The sequence below is a fragment of the Thamnophis sirtalis genome, unplaced genomic scaffold (genome assembly GCF_051295495.1).
Source record: "Thamnophis sirtalis isolate CommonGarterSnake01/CBP01778 unplaced genomic scaffold, rThaSir2_p1.2 scaffold_2, whole genome shotgun sequence".
Lineage (NCBI taxonomy): Eukaryota > Metazoa > Chordata > Lepidosauria > Squamata > Natricidae > Thamnophis > Thamnophis sirtalis.
Window position 1 is genome coordinate 121295267 of NW_028261382.1, and position 17470 is coordinate 121312736.

Genomic DNA, 17470 nt, shown 5'->3' on the forward strand with positions numbered 1-17470 from the left:
GGCCGTAACCCACCACTGGTCATTAGCTATGAGAAACTGGTAGGGCTGAGATAAAGAAAACTTGGATTTCCATCCTGCTTCCCAATAGCTTCAAAATCATATTCAAAAGTGAATAATGTCAAACCTATCAAGGCATCTGAGTGTCCTTTAGCCCAAGAGGATATATCTAAATAAACAGCACCAGTATACTGAATACAGTGATCAAGGTTGAAGGACAAAGTCAGGGTTATTTTTTAACCCATTTAACCCAAACATAGTCATAACGAAAAACAAGAATACAGAGGTTTTATATAGAAAATGACTGCAAAGGAGGGGTACCACAAATACACTGGAGAACTGTATAAAAACACCCCCAGATCACTTGACATTACAGAAGTAAGATCATTGAACTACAGCCAGATATTTTGAGAAGTAACGTCACTGAACTACACCAGATATATTTGGTTTGCAGGTCTTAGAAAAATAATATGAAAACTACAAGAGTCAAGAAAATATAAGCAGAACTGATGCTGTTAAGGTGTGATTGTGATTTATAAGCAAGTACAGAAAAACAGCAGTGGCCACGTAATCTCAGAAAAGATTAATCTGCATTTCAATATAAAAAGACACTGCTGAATCTACCAAGCAAGTACAATTATTTCATATGTTAATAAGATAATGTCAACATTTGGCAATTGATCCTTTAACAATATACAGAACAAAAAATGCCAGGAGTCTTTTAGAACTGGCAGAAGCATATTTCATGTGAACATTAAATATCCGATAGCTAAAGGAAAAGGCAAGACTGTTGCCAAAAGTCATTTGTTTTTGTTTAATTATTTATCTCTTGACGTCATGGACCACAACAAATTGTCAACAGTGCAGTCAACGGTGTACCAGATCACTTAATCTGCACACTGAAGAATTTATATGCTGACCGGGAAGTCATAATTAGAACAGGATATAGAACAACTTATCAGTTATAAAGTAGAAAATAAATGCAAAAAGATTATATAGGTAGTCCTCAACTTATGACCATAATTGAACCCAAAATTTATATTGCTAAGTGAAGTATTTGTTAAGTGAGTTTTGACCCATTTTATAACCTTTCTTGCCACAATTAAATGAACTACTGCAATTGTTACATTAGTAACACAATTGTTTAAGTGAATCTGGCTTCCCCATTGACTTTGCTTGCCAGAAAACAACATGACTCTGGGACACTGCAACTGCCATAAACATGAATCAGATGCCAAGCATCCAAATTTTGATGCCTTGACCATTGTGATGCTGCAATGGTCATAATCATAAGTCACTATTTACAGTGTCATCGTAACTTTGAACGATCACTAAATGGACTGTTGTAACTCGAGGACTACCTGTATTCTGTCACCCTATCTATTTATTTTATATGGAAAACATATCATGAGAAAATGCTGCATGAGAAGACAGAGAAACTGGAATTAAAATTACTTGGAAAAACACACCGAGAATGCAAACAAGATGCAATCATTCTCTTGTTGAAGGTAAAAGAAGAGTATACCAAATTAATATTTAAAAAAACAAACAAAAGATTAGGTCAAGCAATAGCAATAGCAGTAGACTTATATACCGCTTCATAGGCCTTTCAGGCCTCTCTAAGCGGTTTACAGAGAATCAGCATATTGCCCCCAACAATCTGGGTCCTCATTTTACCCACCTCGGAAGGATGGAAGGCTGAGTCAACCCTGAGCCGGTGAGATTTGAACCGCTGACCTGCTGATCTAGCAGTAGCCTGCAGTGCTGCTTTTAACCACTGCGCCACCTTGGCTTGGCGGCAATGCAATGCAAATAGGCAGAGAAGAAAGCAGCACTTTTATCTGCTTTATCAAGGATAGAAGTAACCTGGAATTAAGGAGAAACTTCATAATAGTGAGGACAATTAACCAATAGAATGGCTTGCCTTCAGAAGTTGTAGAAGTCTTTTAAGAAGAGACTGGACCATCACTTTTCTGAAATATTTATAATGTCTCCTGCTTGAGCACGGAGCTGGACTCTAAGACCGCCATGGCAGTGTTAGGGCCATGGATTTCTCAATGGTAACATATGGCTGTAAAGGTCAAATCATTAGAAATTAGATCTTTTTCTTCAGCAAGGAGAATATTATTATTTGCACTATGATTCTAGAGAAAACTGGGTTGCGCCCTAAACATGACGTGTCTGAATACATAATGTGATGTCCACTGGAAAAAAACCTTGATATTTATTAAAGGTAATTGAAAAGGAAGCCAAAAGAAGATGTGATAGCTATCCCTGATAGCACCTGAGCTTACAGAAACTCAAAGCAGCAGCTACGGAAAGTCAATCATTTCACTGATCTCCATCAGATCATTAAGAATCAGAAGTGGCCGAATAAATGAACAACAACATGCAACATTTGGTCTGAATGCAGGTGCCAGACTCCAATGGGAACTCCCCACAAATCTGGCAATATTCAGTGACAAAAATAGCTTGTATGACCTCACTGAAAAACAAGGTAACACACCAATGCAAATGGGTTGCAAATAGATACACTGAACTTGTTCAAGGCAAACTGTAGCCATGTCCACCCCGAAATAGTTCTGGCTCCTTCTACCGAAATGTCACATCTGCTCAGTGACATTATCATGCCAAACAGCTTTTTGCATCCTGCAGGCTGAAAATTATTATTCAGAAACTGTAGTCCCTCAGCTGGAAAAGTTTGGCCACCCCTGCTGTAGTCCCTCTCCCCTGCCCACCTGCTCTCTCTTGCTCATGATTTCCTGTGCAAGGGAAGAGGCTTCCTGATCTAGTTAAATTCTTAAGCAGCAAAAGATTAATGCTTGAATAAGACATAATAAGGGTTGGGCAACCTTACTTTTCTGGGCTGCCAACAAAAGTGTGTATAGTCAAGGCTATGGTTTTCCCAGTTGCAATGTATGGCTGTGAAAGTTGGACCATAAGAAAGGCTGCGCACCAAAGAATTGAGGCCTTTGAACTGTAGTGCTGGAGAAGACTCCTGCGAGTCTCTTGGACTGCAAGGCAATCAAACTGGTCAGTCCTAGAGGAGGTCAACCCTGATTGCTCTTTAGAAAGCCAGATCCTGAAGTTGAAACTCAAATACTTTGGCCACCTAATGAGATGGAAGGACTCACTGGAGAAGATCCTAATGCTGGGAAAGATTGAGGGCAAAAGAAGAAGGGGATACAGAGAATGAGGTGGCTGGATGGAGTCACCGAAGCAGTAGGCCTGAGCTTAAATGGACTCCAGAGGATGGTAGAAGACAAGAAGGCCTGGAGGGAAGTTGTCCAGGGAGTCGTGATGGGTTGGACATAACTTTGCAACTAACAACAACTTTTCTGGCAAAGCAAAAATGCAAAACAGGCAGAGATGTGTCCTGCAAGGTTGTTTTCCCCCTTCACATTTGGAATGGTTATGTTTTTAAACCAAATTAAGGACTATTTTAAGATTATCATAGACCAAAATCTGAAACTGTTTTCTGGAATACTGGAATAAGCCAACATAATTCTTCTCTTCAAGGTGACTTATAAGATGGTCCTCTTTAAACAGAAAATCCTTGGCAAAAGAAAAAGTGCTGGATTGTATCTCTTTAATATTCCCTGTGAAGAGGGGGATGTATCGGAGACAGTCTAAATAGCATACAATTTAATGGAGGTCATGTTTCATTCTGATGTGAATTTTAAGTAGGGCAATATATGTAGATGGCAATTACTGTAATGCTTTTCTGTTGGAAAGTATAAAACTGTGACCATAGTCTCATAATTATGTCTGTTCTTAAAACAGCACATGACGTTAAACCATGACAAATCTGTGCACTTCTCTGAATTCATGGTTTTGTTTTCTGTCCTGGCATTTCAAAATGGAAATAATAACTCTATTTTTTCCCCTCTCATTTTCAAAATAATTATGTACTGCATTGTTGATGAAGTAATGTAAAAGGCACATCATTTGTTTTAGAACCTATCGTCCTTCCTTAATGTTTAGGCATTAGAATCAATGTATTAAAATAATAAATCATGAGGTTTAAAGTAAAATGTGTGTAAGAGACAGAAAGACACAGAGAAAGAAAAAACCTGACAAAATAACAGCAGTCCTAATGATCAATAAGAATCATTCTTCTACACTACATCCTTGTCAGCAGGATGTAATCTGTCAAGCGTGAAAGATAAGGAATTCTCAACTGATTTTTATTGTTCAACCGTGGTTGACTATTTGTGGATGGATAGATCACATACTTTTAAACTACAGGATCCTGAGTTCAATTCTTGGTTTCAATAGGTAAGGCCTCTAAGTTTGAAGCTCTAAGGGTGATATCCATTAGGATATTAGTTAGATCAAACTTCTTCAAAGATACCCAGCGTATTCCAGACAATAATTCCCATAATTTCTATCCATTGGTCACACTAGTTGTAGAAGATGTGAGTTGCAATTCAATATAACTGAAATGTTCCAGTTATGTTGACCTTAATAGTCAATAAAATGACATAGTAATCAGTATGTCCACACTTACATTTTGAATAAATGCAATCTTGAAAAAGTGACTTAAACCATTTAGGACTTTCACAGCATTCCCAAGGTCATGGGATCAAAATTTGGGCCGTGGCAACCAGCATGTATTTATGACATGTTGTCATCATCCCAAGATCATGTGATAGCCATTTGCAATCTACCCAGCTGGCTTCTGACCAGCAAAGTCAACGGGGGAAGCTGGATGAGCTGTACAGCTGCATAAGTCTCTTAACTGCAGTGATTCATTTAACAACTGTGGCAAAAAACCCTTTGTAACATTGGGTGCAATTTACTTAACAATGGCCTAGCTTAGCAATGAAAATTCTGGTCTTAATTGTGGCTATATGGACTACCATATTTTTCGGACTATAAGATGCACCAAAGTATAAGATGCACCACGATTTTGAAGAGGTAAATTAAAAAAAAAGTTTTTGCACTCTGCAGGCCTCCCAAACCCTCTGCACACCTCATATTTTTTGGGGGGGAGAGGGCCTCCAGAGCTTTGGGAGGCTTAGGGAGTGCTTGGGGGGGGGGACAAAAGCAAGCAAAAACTGCCCTTTTTTGCTCTTTTTTCTCCTCCTCAGCCCTCAGGAGCACTTTGCAAGCCTCCCAAACCCTCTGCACATATTTTTGTGAAGGGGGAGGGGTTTCAGCAGGCCAAACATTCTGTATTCAGTTTATAAGATGCACCCAGATTTTCACCCTCTTTTTTGAGGGGGAAAAGGTTCGTCTTATACTCTGAAAAAATACACTATCTGTATAACTCTTCCTTTCTAGATCTTCTGTTGTTGTTTTTAACAAATTCAATCCTATACTATAATCATAAAATGCAAAGCTGTTAAACCTATTAAATCAAATTTGTCTCAAAAACAAGTTAATCTAAGCATTAGCATACAGACAAAGACTGCTGTGAATTTTATAAGCTAATATTCATGAATTTTCATTTTGTAACAGGCCCCAATTCAACAGCACTCCTACCTTCTTGGAGCTCAAATATGAGGTCCTTATTTCAGAGTTTTCATTTCTACTCCACTCATTACATTCCATTTAAAGCCTTTCTAATCGAGTATACGGTGCCTTAGCAAATGGAACAAACAAAAGGTTAAAAAGTTACAATATTTATGTAGTTACTTACTAAGGACATCTAAACTATATTAAAGTAAGCAAAGTATCTTTACAATCCCCAAGGCAGGTCACACCTTTTGAGCACCTCTAATGTTTGGAAATTGAAAGCGGATAAATTTGACATGTCCTATGACCCAAAGACATTTTTAGAAGATCTTGCAAGGTGGGAATTATCTCATGCCATCAACCCATGAGCTAGATAACTCAAGACTATGATCTCAGAAACCAGTTTTTTCCCAGGGATACCATTTGCATAAATAATCATTGATTCTCCATTCCTTTTGGAATGTTGTTCTATCAAAAAATACTACATGAGCCTAAACTTTTGATTTTCAAAGGATTCAAAGTCCAACACATTACAACGGTTCTCTGCAGACTATTGACCATTTTAGAAGGAAAAGATAACTGTCGGTTGATTTGGTAATCTTGGAAGCACTACTATATCCCTGATTTTTCACTTTATGACAAGTGAATCCTATCTGGATAAACCAACAGAATCACTCAGCATTGTTTCATATTTTTTATATTGAATTACAAACTATTACACCTTCTCACAGAACACCGTTTTATCTCCTGTGCATTTCGTCTCCATTCTGGGTATCTATTTTTATTTCCCTAAAGGCTAAGAATCTGGTTAAAAAAGATTTCCGAGTTACATGGGTGAAAGTATCCTTTATATCTCTTGCTGCCGGTTGTTATTCTCATCTACTGCCATTGCTTCTCTGCTTGAGTAACTTTCCTAAGGAGCCTTGCCTCTAATGTCTGTTTCCATTCGAGACGCTCCTTCCTTTTTCAGTAGCTAAAGCTTGGCCATTAAATTCTCCAGTACTTTGACCTGTCACTCAAGGGCTGTTATGAGTCTGCATGTTGTATGAGCTGCAATTATATTGTTGAAGCCATTTTGAAGAGTCTTCAAGGCTGCCACAGCGAGGCTGGATGGAGCTGTGGGAATGTGGGGTAGGGAATAGAGATAGATGAGGACTTGTAGCCAAAATAAAATTCTTTCTCCTTGGGAATTAAGGACATTCCCACCAGGTGCTGGAGAGGCGTAGACTGAAGCCAGCTGGAGTTGGAACTGTGTCCTGGTTGGGCCACGTGATGGACTTGTCGACTGGGGTGGGGGGAAAGAACTTTGATTTATAATTTGGGTGGGAAAAGCCTTGAGTCTTCAGAATCTGTTTTTTACCAGATATGCCAATATGACATGTCTAATAAATTTGGACTTTTGAGGAGAGCCTTGGCCTCGGAGTTTTGATTGCATTGGGTCTTACTTGGAACCCTGACATTTATATTGGGAAGAAAAATAGAATCTCCTGTCCATTCATTTTCATTCTGGCTTCCTAAGGCACCATCCAAAGAAAGCCTTTAGTTATTCTTGTCTTGTCGCGCTCTACATGGGGCTGCCCCTGAAAAGTGTTCGGAGACTACAATTGGTCCAGAATTCAGCTGCGCGAGCGATATTGGGTGTACCAAGATACACCCATTTTACACCTATCCTCCGCAAGCTACACTGGCTCCCTATTGGTCTCCGAACGCGCTTCAAGGTGCTGGTTATCACCTTTAAAGCCCTACATGGCCTAGGACCCGGATATCTGCGAGACCGTCTTCTGCCACACACCTCCCAACGGCTGATAAAATCACACAGGATGGGCCTTCTCCGGGCGCCGTTGACCAGACAATGTCTGGCGACTCCTCGGGGGAGTACCTTCTCTGTAGTTGCTCCGACCCTATGGAACGATCTACCCCCAGAGATCCGGACCCTTCCCACTCTCTCGGCCTTCCGAAAGGCTACTAAGACCTGGCTATTCCGGCAGGCCTGGGGCTGTTGACCTCATGAATGAGGTCCAGCCCCGCCTAGATTGAGTGCATGATGTGTTTTTTTTAAAATTCTGTTTCTCTTCTTTATTTTTTTTAAATTTTTATCCTTTTAGAGATTTAATTCTGTAAGCCGTCTGGAGTCCTTCGGGATTGGGCGGCATATAAATTCATTAAATTTGAATTTTAAATTTGAATTTGAATTTAGCAAACTCCTGTTAGTTCTTTCTCAGGAACAACTGTAAACACTTTCATTCAATGGGCTTCCTCCTGGAACCAGGTTGCCTTATATTTCTCTTACATTCTCTGTTTGCTCAGCAGGAAGCAATTGCCTAATCATCTACAATGGGTAATCAACAGCTATTCAGAAGATAACCTTTCCACTCCTCATTGCTCATCATAAATCCCTCAGAATCTACAGCTTCTTTGATCCCTCTGCTTCCTTCTTTCTGTTGAATTCTCTGGCAAGTCCTGCTAGCTCTCCCTTTTCTCTCCCTTAAACCAACATTCATTTTTACACCTATAACTTGCATTCAAGTTTGGTTGCCACACTTATTTATATCTACTTGCAATGATATACAATTTCATACAGTAATTATAGTTGCAATATTGAGCATAGCTTTGTGTTATTTATTTCAGCTCTTTACTGCAGAGCTGACGCGAAAAGGTATAAGAATATAGGAATGTTAATAATCTTAAGCATAGAATATTTGATGATTTTTAAGTTTCAGACGCAGCAAAAGGCATATGCAAACAGTGATACCATGAAGGATGAAGTTGATTGAGATAAACAGTTAGCAAGGTTAACAAGATATAGTTTTTTACCATGCAGAACTACATAGAAAAGCAGTAGAACTAAACAATATATAGCATGCTCAAAGAAAACTGCAAAACTTGGGAAATCAAGAATATTTAAGCTTTTCTCGCTGCACTGTAACCCCAGTGAATCTGAAATATTCCAGGATTTATCATCTCAGGAAGAATGATCTTCAAGTTTAGTATGCAGCAACAGCCCCACAAAAACTCAATGCAACTCTTGGTTGCATAAATAGAGCAATAGAATCAAGACCATGTGAAGTATTAATATCACTTTATGAAATCTCACTAAGACCACACCTGGAATACTTCATCCAGTTTTGGTCACATTATAGCAAAAATGTTGAGCCTCTGGAAAGCTGATTAAGGGCCTGGAGAATAAAACATGAACGAATGGTTGCAGGAATTGGTATGCCTAGTCTAGTGAAAAGAAATGCTAGGGGTGATATGATAAGAGTGTTCTAATATTTGAGGTGCTGCCATAAAGAAGAGGGCCTCAACCTGTTCTCCAAAGCACCAGAAAGCAAGACAAATAACAGTGAATGAAAGCTAACCAAGGACAGAAGCAACCTAGAACTAAAAAGAAATTTCTTAACAGTGAGAACAATTAACCAGTAGAATGGCATGGCCTTCAGAAGCCGTGGTTGCTCCATCACTGGAGGCTTTTAAGTAGAGACTGGACAGCCACTTGTTTGGAATGCTATTGGGTCTCCTGTTTGAGCAAGAAGTGGGCTGAAAGACCTCTAAGGTCCCTTCTAACTCTGTTATTTTATTATTCAGTTTTCCACTTGTGACATAAGGGCAGAGCAAATAATTCATTCATGTATACAGCAATATACAGCAATATGCAACATACAAAATATACAGCAATATGCAGGAATGTGCTTATTTTCCAAAGTGTAAATAGGAAACTTAAGAACCTTGTGGTTCTTAAATTGCTTTGCCCAATTTGATTTAATTTGTCCCTTGCTTACCTTCCCCTCCCATCCCTTCTCTGATCTTCAAACTGAGGCCTATCTTCACTTTTGTTTTTAGGTTTCATTGACTTTCTTCCCATCTGTCAGTTATGAAGATGACATTCCCATCCAATGTATCAGACCCATTTGACTTGGAGCTACGTTCACAATGTGGAAAATATTTTCAACCACAATGTTCTGAAATACTGGAAGATATTCCTTGGGGAAACTGCTATGACTAGATAATCTTTATAAATATGTTATGAAGTCTAATCGTTTATTGCCAAAGTTTCAATTGCATAATTATTCTTATTATGTGTCTTCAAGTTAATCTTGATTCCCTGCAGGTGAAAAGTCATTTTTCTTGCCAAGATATTCAGCGGGTGCTTTGTCATTGACATTTTCCTAGGGCTGAGAGAGACTGACTGGCCAAAGTAGATGAGAAATCATTCTCCTGATTTCTAGTCTGATGTCTTAACCACTACACTAAATAGCCATGTCTCTCTCTATGCTGCGGTTTTAATCCTGAACTTTTCAGCAGCTTTTTTTAAATAATTACATAAAATATTATGCACCATAATATGTTTTAAAGTTCAAAGTTTCTTATGATTTCCCTTTGCCCATTAAAAATACCCGAATAACTAAAAATGATGAGTTTATAGTCATGCACATGAGTCTGAATTAACCATGGAATGACATGTTTCACAATGCTCAGCATGCATACAAGTGAATCTAATACTCACTGGGTGGCCTTTGTTGAGTCACTATCTCTGAGCCTCAGTTCCCATCTGTAAAAGTAAGAATATTTTTCTACCTCATGGGAGTAATAACATGAATGCAATTACCACGTTAAAGCAATGTGCAAGACGTGTTACAGACCACAGGTTATAAAATAATGTTCTAGTACTGAACAATGGCAAAATATAAGTGATTATGAGCTTCGCAACCTATTACATTTTTTCAGTCATCCAAGTTCATAATGATTCTGAATTCACTTTATATAAAGTATGAGTTGATTTGAAAGATAACCCCTTATTTACCCTTTCATTTCCCCTCCCCATCTGTTTCAAAGCTGTTTGATGTCTCCTGTTTTTTAGCATTAATTTTCATATATTTCGCTGATTAGTCACAGAGAGAAGTGTTGTGTAGAGCCAATGTAACTGTTGCCAATTACTGGACTTTGAAACATTGCTAAGTCTGACTTTAGCGCTAAATCATTTTCCTTTTTTTTTTTAGATATGCTCTATCAAGCTATATAAACAGAAATACATATGGTAACAGAATTGATTTAATTAATGTTCAATACTCATCAAGAGCAACTAAGATTACTGTTCTGATCCATAAACCCAATTGATTACAGACAGAAATGCAAAAATAAAAACAACCTAGAAAGATGAAAAGGATATAAAACTTAGAAAAAACAGGAGGCATTATTCCTTCAGATGAAATGTGAGTGGCTACAAAATTCAAGCCTATATTACCAAATTGTCAATTGGAAAACCTTGATTTGGGTCCTCAAACTTTTCATAAAATAGTCAAATTTTCTCAACCTGCAGTCAATCAATTAGCAAGCATTATAAATCTGCTAAACAAAGGCCAGTAGTAAATACTGTCCAATTTCTTTTTTTAACAAAACAAAACTTCTGCCAGAAGGTAAATTTTATTGAGAAAGGTAGTATTCAAAATTAAGCAAGGATTGAGTTTTTCCAGAAGACATTTCAGAAAAGTTTGAATCCATGGTTATTTAAATACCAGTGTGCACACAACTGAATCCTAAATACAGATAATTCTTTAAAAATTTGGTTATTATCATTATTTTGCCATGATAGAGTATTCTAGACCAGCATTTTCCAACCTTTAAGATGTATGAACCTCTATACTTAGTATGCTGGTTGAATAATTTCAGGAGTTGAACGGAAGTTGGCCCATGGCAACTGGCCTATGTTGTTGTTGTTGTTGTTGTTGTTGTTGTTGTTGTTGTTATTCAATTTCCAGACAACTGTACCCGGCTGAGTCAGAATCTTCATCGACATAAGGAAGCTGAAGTTCACACATCTTAAAATTGCTGCTCTAGATAATACTGTAAGTTGCGAGCAAGGTAAATTACATGAGTACAATGAATCATTGTACTATGGTCCACCATGAAACTGTTGCATCTTTGCATGCCAGATGCCTTCCTTTATTTCACAGGTGTCAAACTCGATCACATCACTTGACATATTGTGATGTTTTTTGCTTTTGCAGAGCCAGGATGGGCATGGCCTGTGCATGATGCATCCAGCCCATGGGCCGTGAATTTGACAGGCCTGCTCTATCTTCTTCACAGAAAAAGTAGCATTCTTCTAGGCATGGCAAATTCAATTATCAATTATCAAATCAGAACCAGGAAGAAAGTAGTGTGATATCACTTCATCAAGATTGTAAGGCCTTACCGGTCTCCTTTTTTATCAGAGGATATATCTCCAGTTCAGTGCCGGACAACACACCTTCTTATATACACCGGTGAATTTGTCATAGGCATTTAAACTTGTACATCTATCTCTCTCAGTCTGTGATAGTTAATATGTTGTAAGATGCCTACTGTGCTCTTATATCAGTATATCAGTATAGGGAATATAGTCGGGAAGATAATTTCTCCCACTTTCTGGTGAGCCTGAAGTATATTTAATATTTTCAAAGTGGAAACAGCAGGTCAGGGGCAGTCATCACTGAGGACCACAGTGAGAAAGAATAGGCACTATTGCCTAGCTAAATATCCAATGATAAGTCTCATATCTACTTTGTATGCCAAGGGGACATTATTTGTTTTTAAAAAGGGAAATGAGCATACTTGTCTGACAGTGCTGTCTCTTTAAATTAGCTGCTAAACTTCCTGCTGTATATACATATCAAACTTCTTCTGATTATCAGAGAATCTGGCAGCACAGAAAAAGGAAGCCTGGAGGGAAAATTATGTTGTCTTCTTGCTAGTGAAAAATGGAAGGGGAAAATGCACCCACTTGGACCAAGAGGAATTAAAGAATTATGGGACAAGATGTCTCTTGCCCTTCCAATGTTGCTGATCTCAGCATTTCCCAATTGGAAGTCCTGAAAGGCCACAGAATTTCCACTCCACCTTACACATCTATTGACCTATGTAATGATAGTTTTACCCTTGGTTTGCAATTTGCTGATCAGTGATCAGCGAAAAGATCTTCCCTTGCCTGTGCCTGTAAGCCAATCCTTGCTCAATCCTATGAATTATTCTATTTTTCCCTCAAATTACTGGTAATAAGAATAATGTTCTTGAAAATTGTTTGTGTATTCTCAATCATTGAGACCATGGTTGTCCCAAAGGTGTTTTTTCAAAAGGCAACTGGGCTTTGTTTTTCCAATTAAGAACGGAAGAATATTCTTGTGTGAGAAGCGAAATGTCTCCAAGAAAAAAACAAAGTCTAGTTGTCTTTTGAAAAAACACCTTTGGGTTGAAAAGTGTTCTTTTATTGAAAGGAAGTATTGATTTTGAAATCCCTTCACATGTACATTTTTGAATCCTACCATTACATACCATGCTTTAATATCAATGATGTTTTATACCATGTTTTTAATACAAATACATCTTATTTTTAATACTAACCATAAGTCCTACACACATGTTCATAAAAACTTCATATTTCCAGCAGAACTGACTTTTCCATTCAAAACAAAATTCCATCAAACTTCATCCACAATTTTTGAAGTCTTCTGTACGTTGTGTCTCGTGCAATATTCAGAAAAAAACAGAACAAAACAAGAGAGTTGGAAGGGACCTTGGAGGTCTTCTAGTCCAACCCCCTGCTTAGGCAGGAAACCCTACACTATTTCAGACAAATGGTTGTCCTCTTCTTAAAAACCTCCATTGCTGGAGCATTCACAATTTCTGGAGGCAAGTTGTTCCACTGATTAATTGTACTAACTGTCAAGAGATTTCTCCTTAGTTCTAGGTTGCTTCTCTCCTTGGTTAGTTTCCACCTGTTGCTTCTTGCCATGCCCTCAGGTGCTTTGGGGGGGAAAAATTGTCCAAAAATATTTGGACAGAATATCTTTGACAAAATTCCTGTTTTGTCAAAGTACTGTAGTCTTTGTGATTATGTCACTTCAACAGATTCATGCCACAGACAATTCAATAATTAAGTTGAATCTCAGTGTCTGCTAATTAGAATCCTTAAAAGTTAGGACAATTTTTGGTAATAATATCCATTTAGAGAGCTAAAAAAATATGTATGGTAAGACTAGCTGACAATAGAAAATTGTCAGATCTGTGATTCAGCTAACTCGTTCTGATGACAAGTAGCTTCCAGTGATTTTATAGGAGAAATATTTTTGGCTTTGCTCCTAGTCATTTTATATCAAGATGCTTTATCCCCAGTCTATGAATCCTGAACATTTTCTTTATTGACAGAATATTTATATAAGATCACCCAGTACAAAAATGAAAAGCAAGAAAAAAACAGTTATTAAACAACAAAATAGGGGTTGCAAATTGCTATACTGTGCTTATCACACTTCCATCAAAACATAAACAATTTTTTTAAAAAAATTCTAAATAAAAACAAATGATTGTTATTGTAAAATATCATGTAATCTCTGCCAATGGAAAACCTATTTGATAATGTTTAAATTTCTCTGAGGTTATTTTCAAAACAAAGCATCTACCTTAATTTTTATTGATGTTTTAGGTTACTAAGAAGGAGACGTGCATTCATTAGGATATTGTTATTGTCAGGACTTTCCATTAATAACTGAATGGAAACTGTCTGCTAAGAATATACTGCATTTAACCAACGTTTTACAAAAATCAAACATTAAGTATTTTTCTACGTGCATCTTTTAAATTATACCTAGGCATTTCCTATGAATAGGAAATTTCCAAAATTAATTTTTATGCTGGTTGGGAACTGCCACATTAGAGAAGGCTCTTTAAATGCTAAGTGAAAGATGCTTAGAGTAAGTTGAAAGCATAGATAAATTCATTGAAACCCAATGAGAAAATGCTTCAGGATAAGGAAGCCAATCTATCTTATTAAGTACAGAACAATATGTCTCTATTTTCTGATGGCACTTTTGTCAATACGTATGTCTGGAACTACCAATCTGCTCATTTTAGGAGAGAACCTTTTACTCATCAAGGCTCGCATAAAGAATGGTAGTACAAATCTTAAAATGTCATTTTATTGAAAAGCTGTCCATCTAACACAATATAAGCATTGCTATCTTCTTATGAAATTTTCAAAAAGTCTGGCCATAAATAACTTGTGTACTACACCAGGAAGATTGTTATATTTATTATTAGAATAAGAACACTAATAAGAAGACTGCTTAGCAGCATTGGTATAAGCAGCATAGGATTAGTTATTCTTTTCCATGAATATTTATATTCTAATTGCCTTAGTTTCACTGTACTTTTAAAAATGCTTAGGCACATAAATTTATGGAAGCAGATAAACAGAATTTGCTGAATATACCAGCGATAATTATTTCTTTCCTATGAACATTATGAGTGCTGCATAAGCAGATTTTGAGGATCAATGTCATTTTTCATTTAAAGCTCAAGATGAACATACTAGAGGCATATTATTCCCCTTCCCTTTCTGGCTTCCTCTACAAATGTTATAATTTTTGAATGGCATGCATTGATAATTCAACTTCATTCTCACAATCAATCTTTCAGTTTGTTATATTGAAAAATAATATTTTTTCCAAGTTCAACCAGCAAATCTTATGCCTGAATAGAGTTTGAACTCAGGTCTACCATTCCTAAGTCAGAATTTTAACTGCTATGCAGCATTTATTAATACAGGTTGTCTGTGCTCCATGCTATATCAAGAAATTCCACTTTCCTGATGACCTTAAATATTACTACCATATTATCTCAAATACTAATTTATGAGATTTCCAAGATTCCTGCAAGATGTTTGTTCCAAGAGATCACTGCCTATCCCAAATATCTAGCCAAAGACAACTGGTTTAATCATATTTCTACAAAGTTTCAAATTATATTTTACAATCACAGATCAGTAATAGATTTAACTTTTGATTTGGTGTGGTTGTAAGAAAAGGGAAAGAAAAAAGAAACGATTGTTAGATTATATTTGATGTGAATTGTTGCCTTATTGTAAACCCTGCAACAATAAATTGTTATTATATAGGACAGTGATGGCTAATGTTTTCCAGACCGAGTGCCCAAAGTGAACCCCCCACATGCAATGCACACATCCTCCGTGCATGCACCCTGCCCCACACATGCGTGCAAGACCCACCCCCGCACACATGCTCAGCCCCCACATGTGCCCAGCCCTGTTGTGCCTGCGTGTGTGCCCCTCTGCATGAATTCCAACCTCTGCGCATGAGCAGCAAAGACACGTGCCATAGGTTCACCATCAATGGTATAGGACTATTATTGGTTTTCTACTATCATGTTATTCCTAGTCTCTATTCTTTAAATCGATAAGAACATGTACTCAAGGTTAAAAATTATTTTGTGCTTATAACCTAACCCAAAAAACTGATTCTCCTTGTCAACATCAATCATATTAATCAATCATTTTTTTTCAGAATAAGTCTAAAAGTTTTAATATAATATAAAACATGATAGCTTAGTCATGATTATAGGATTTCAGTTCATTTATAATCAGGACGAATAGGCAGATTATACACAAATTTATGTAGGACAAATGTAAACTTAGCTAAATGTAACAGATATTTGCCATGTGCGAGAGTATCAGGGCTGATCTTGTTACCTCTACAACACAATGGTTTTCTCACAAGGTATTGTGTTGTCACCATTCAGTCCCTAATAGGATCAGGTCACAGTATAGAACTGCGGATAGTATCTGAAAACATAGCTGGATATCCCAATACCAAAACAGCCACTCAAAAGCCCTTTGACCCCCAAAGTCAAGAGGCTCCTTTGACCACTATTGCTGAAAACTGCTACCCTAATTTCCCAATATCTGTGGCTGGAAACCAAATGGAATACAGGCAAGTATTATAATAGGCTTAACAGAGTTTTTAAACCAATATAAAGAACAAAACAGTTGTTATCATTTTACATCATTGTCCTGCCCCTGAGAACACTTAAGGTACACAGAAACCTCAATACAGTCTTCGGGCATCAAAAGAGTGCCAATTCCTTTGGTAAAATAATTTTTTCTTTAATTTTTATTTGGGAATATCCAGAAGACTTTATTCCAGATTTCTTTTTCACTCTAAGCCTTTCTGTATCATTCTATCTATCGGAAACAAGACTTTGCTACTCCTCTTTTCATCATGGTAATAACACTCAGGAAAGTTTAGAAGTTCAGGAGAAATTAAACCTCATTTGCACAGTGCAGAATATTTTATAAAAATCCCTTTCGAGATGTGCTAAATCTTGAACTTCCATCTATTATGGCTAGATTGATTGAGAATCTTGGGGCATATATTCATAAAACTAAGATAAAGAGAAGCAATTCATTAATGGAAAATGTGGTGATAGCTTGGGGTTGTTTGATAGCTAAAAAAAGAAACAAATTCACAGAAAAGGGTATAAGGTTCTTCTGGTTTCTTTACTCTTAATAGATGATCCTAAAATGTAGATACTGTCAGGCCTGCAGTTATATCCCTTTTTGGATCTTTGGCCTGCCATACTCTCATACTCTCTCTTTTTTCATTATGCTGTTTCATTAGTGTAGTAGTTGGGAGGGGGGAATAAAAAGGAGTAGCATTGTGAAATGTGTTGTTGTCATTCTTTTCTAGAAGCCTAAGGTCATCTTTTGTCTCTGCACCTCTGCACTTGACCGGAACAAGCTGGGTGGAGATGCGAGCGTGGAAGAAGAAGATTGGACCATGTGATGGATTTGTGGGTGTGGGGACAAGATCATGAACTTTCAACTGGGTGGGAATCCTAGGTAACTTCCAGAATTGGGATTCCACAGATGTGCTAAAATGTCTGACTTATTAAATTTGAACTGTAAGAATCATTTTGCCTTGGACTCTGATTTAATTCTGCATGATACTTGGAACGCTGACAGATACTATTCACCACTTCATTATCTTTTGTTCTCTTCTTCTAGAATCTCTTATTCTATGGATGATTACAGTATCTGTTGTCATTAATTTGGTTTTCTACTTGTAGTCACATGTTTTGATTGGGCTTCTTGGTTTTTAGTACTAAACAATACTACCATCATCTTTTAATGACCCCATAATCCCTTGTGGGGTGGAGTCTGGGCAAGTGAATGGACCTGAGTGTT

At 37.3% G+C, this 17470-nt stretch overlaps 1 protein-coding gene across 3 annotated transcripts in view; it reads right to left on the reverse strand.

Annotated features, from left to right (window-relative positions):
• OXR1 (oxidation resistance 1) overlaps positions 1-17470 on the reverse strand; it is a 216950-nt gene that overhangs the window by 149797 nt on the left and 49683 nt on the right. For 2 of the 3 annotated variants that reach the window (XM_087706779.1, XM_087706776.1), the window contains exon 3: positions 9962-10006. The exons of the other annotated variant lie outside the window; for it this stretch is intronic. In XM_087706779.1, the coding sequence (XP_087562905.1) occupies positions 9962-10006 (45 nt within the window). The remainder of the gene's footprint in view (positions 1-9961; positions 10007-17470) is intronic. 3 annotated transcript variants of the gene reach the window in all.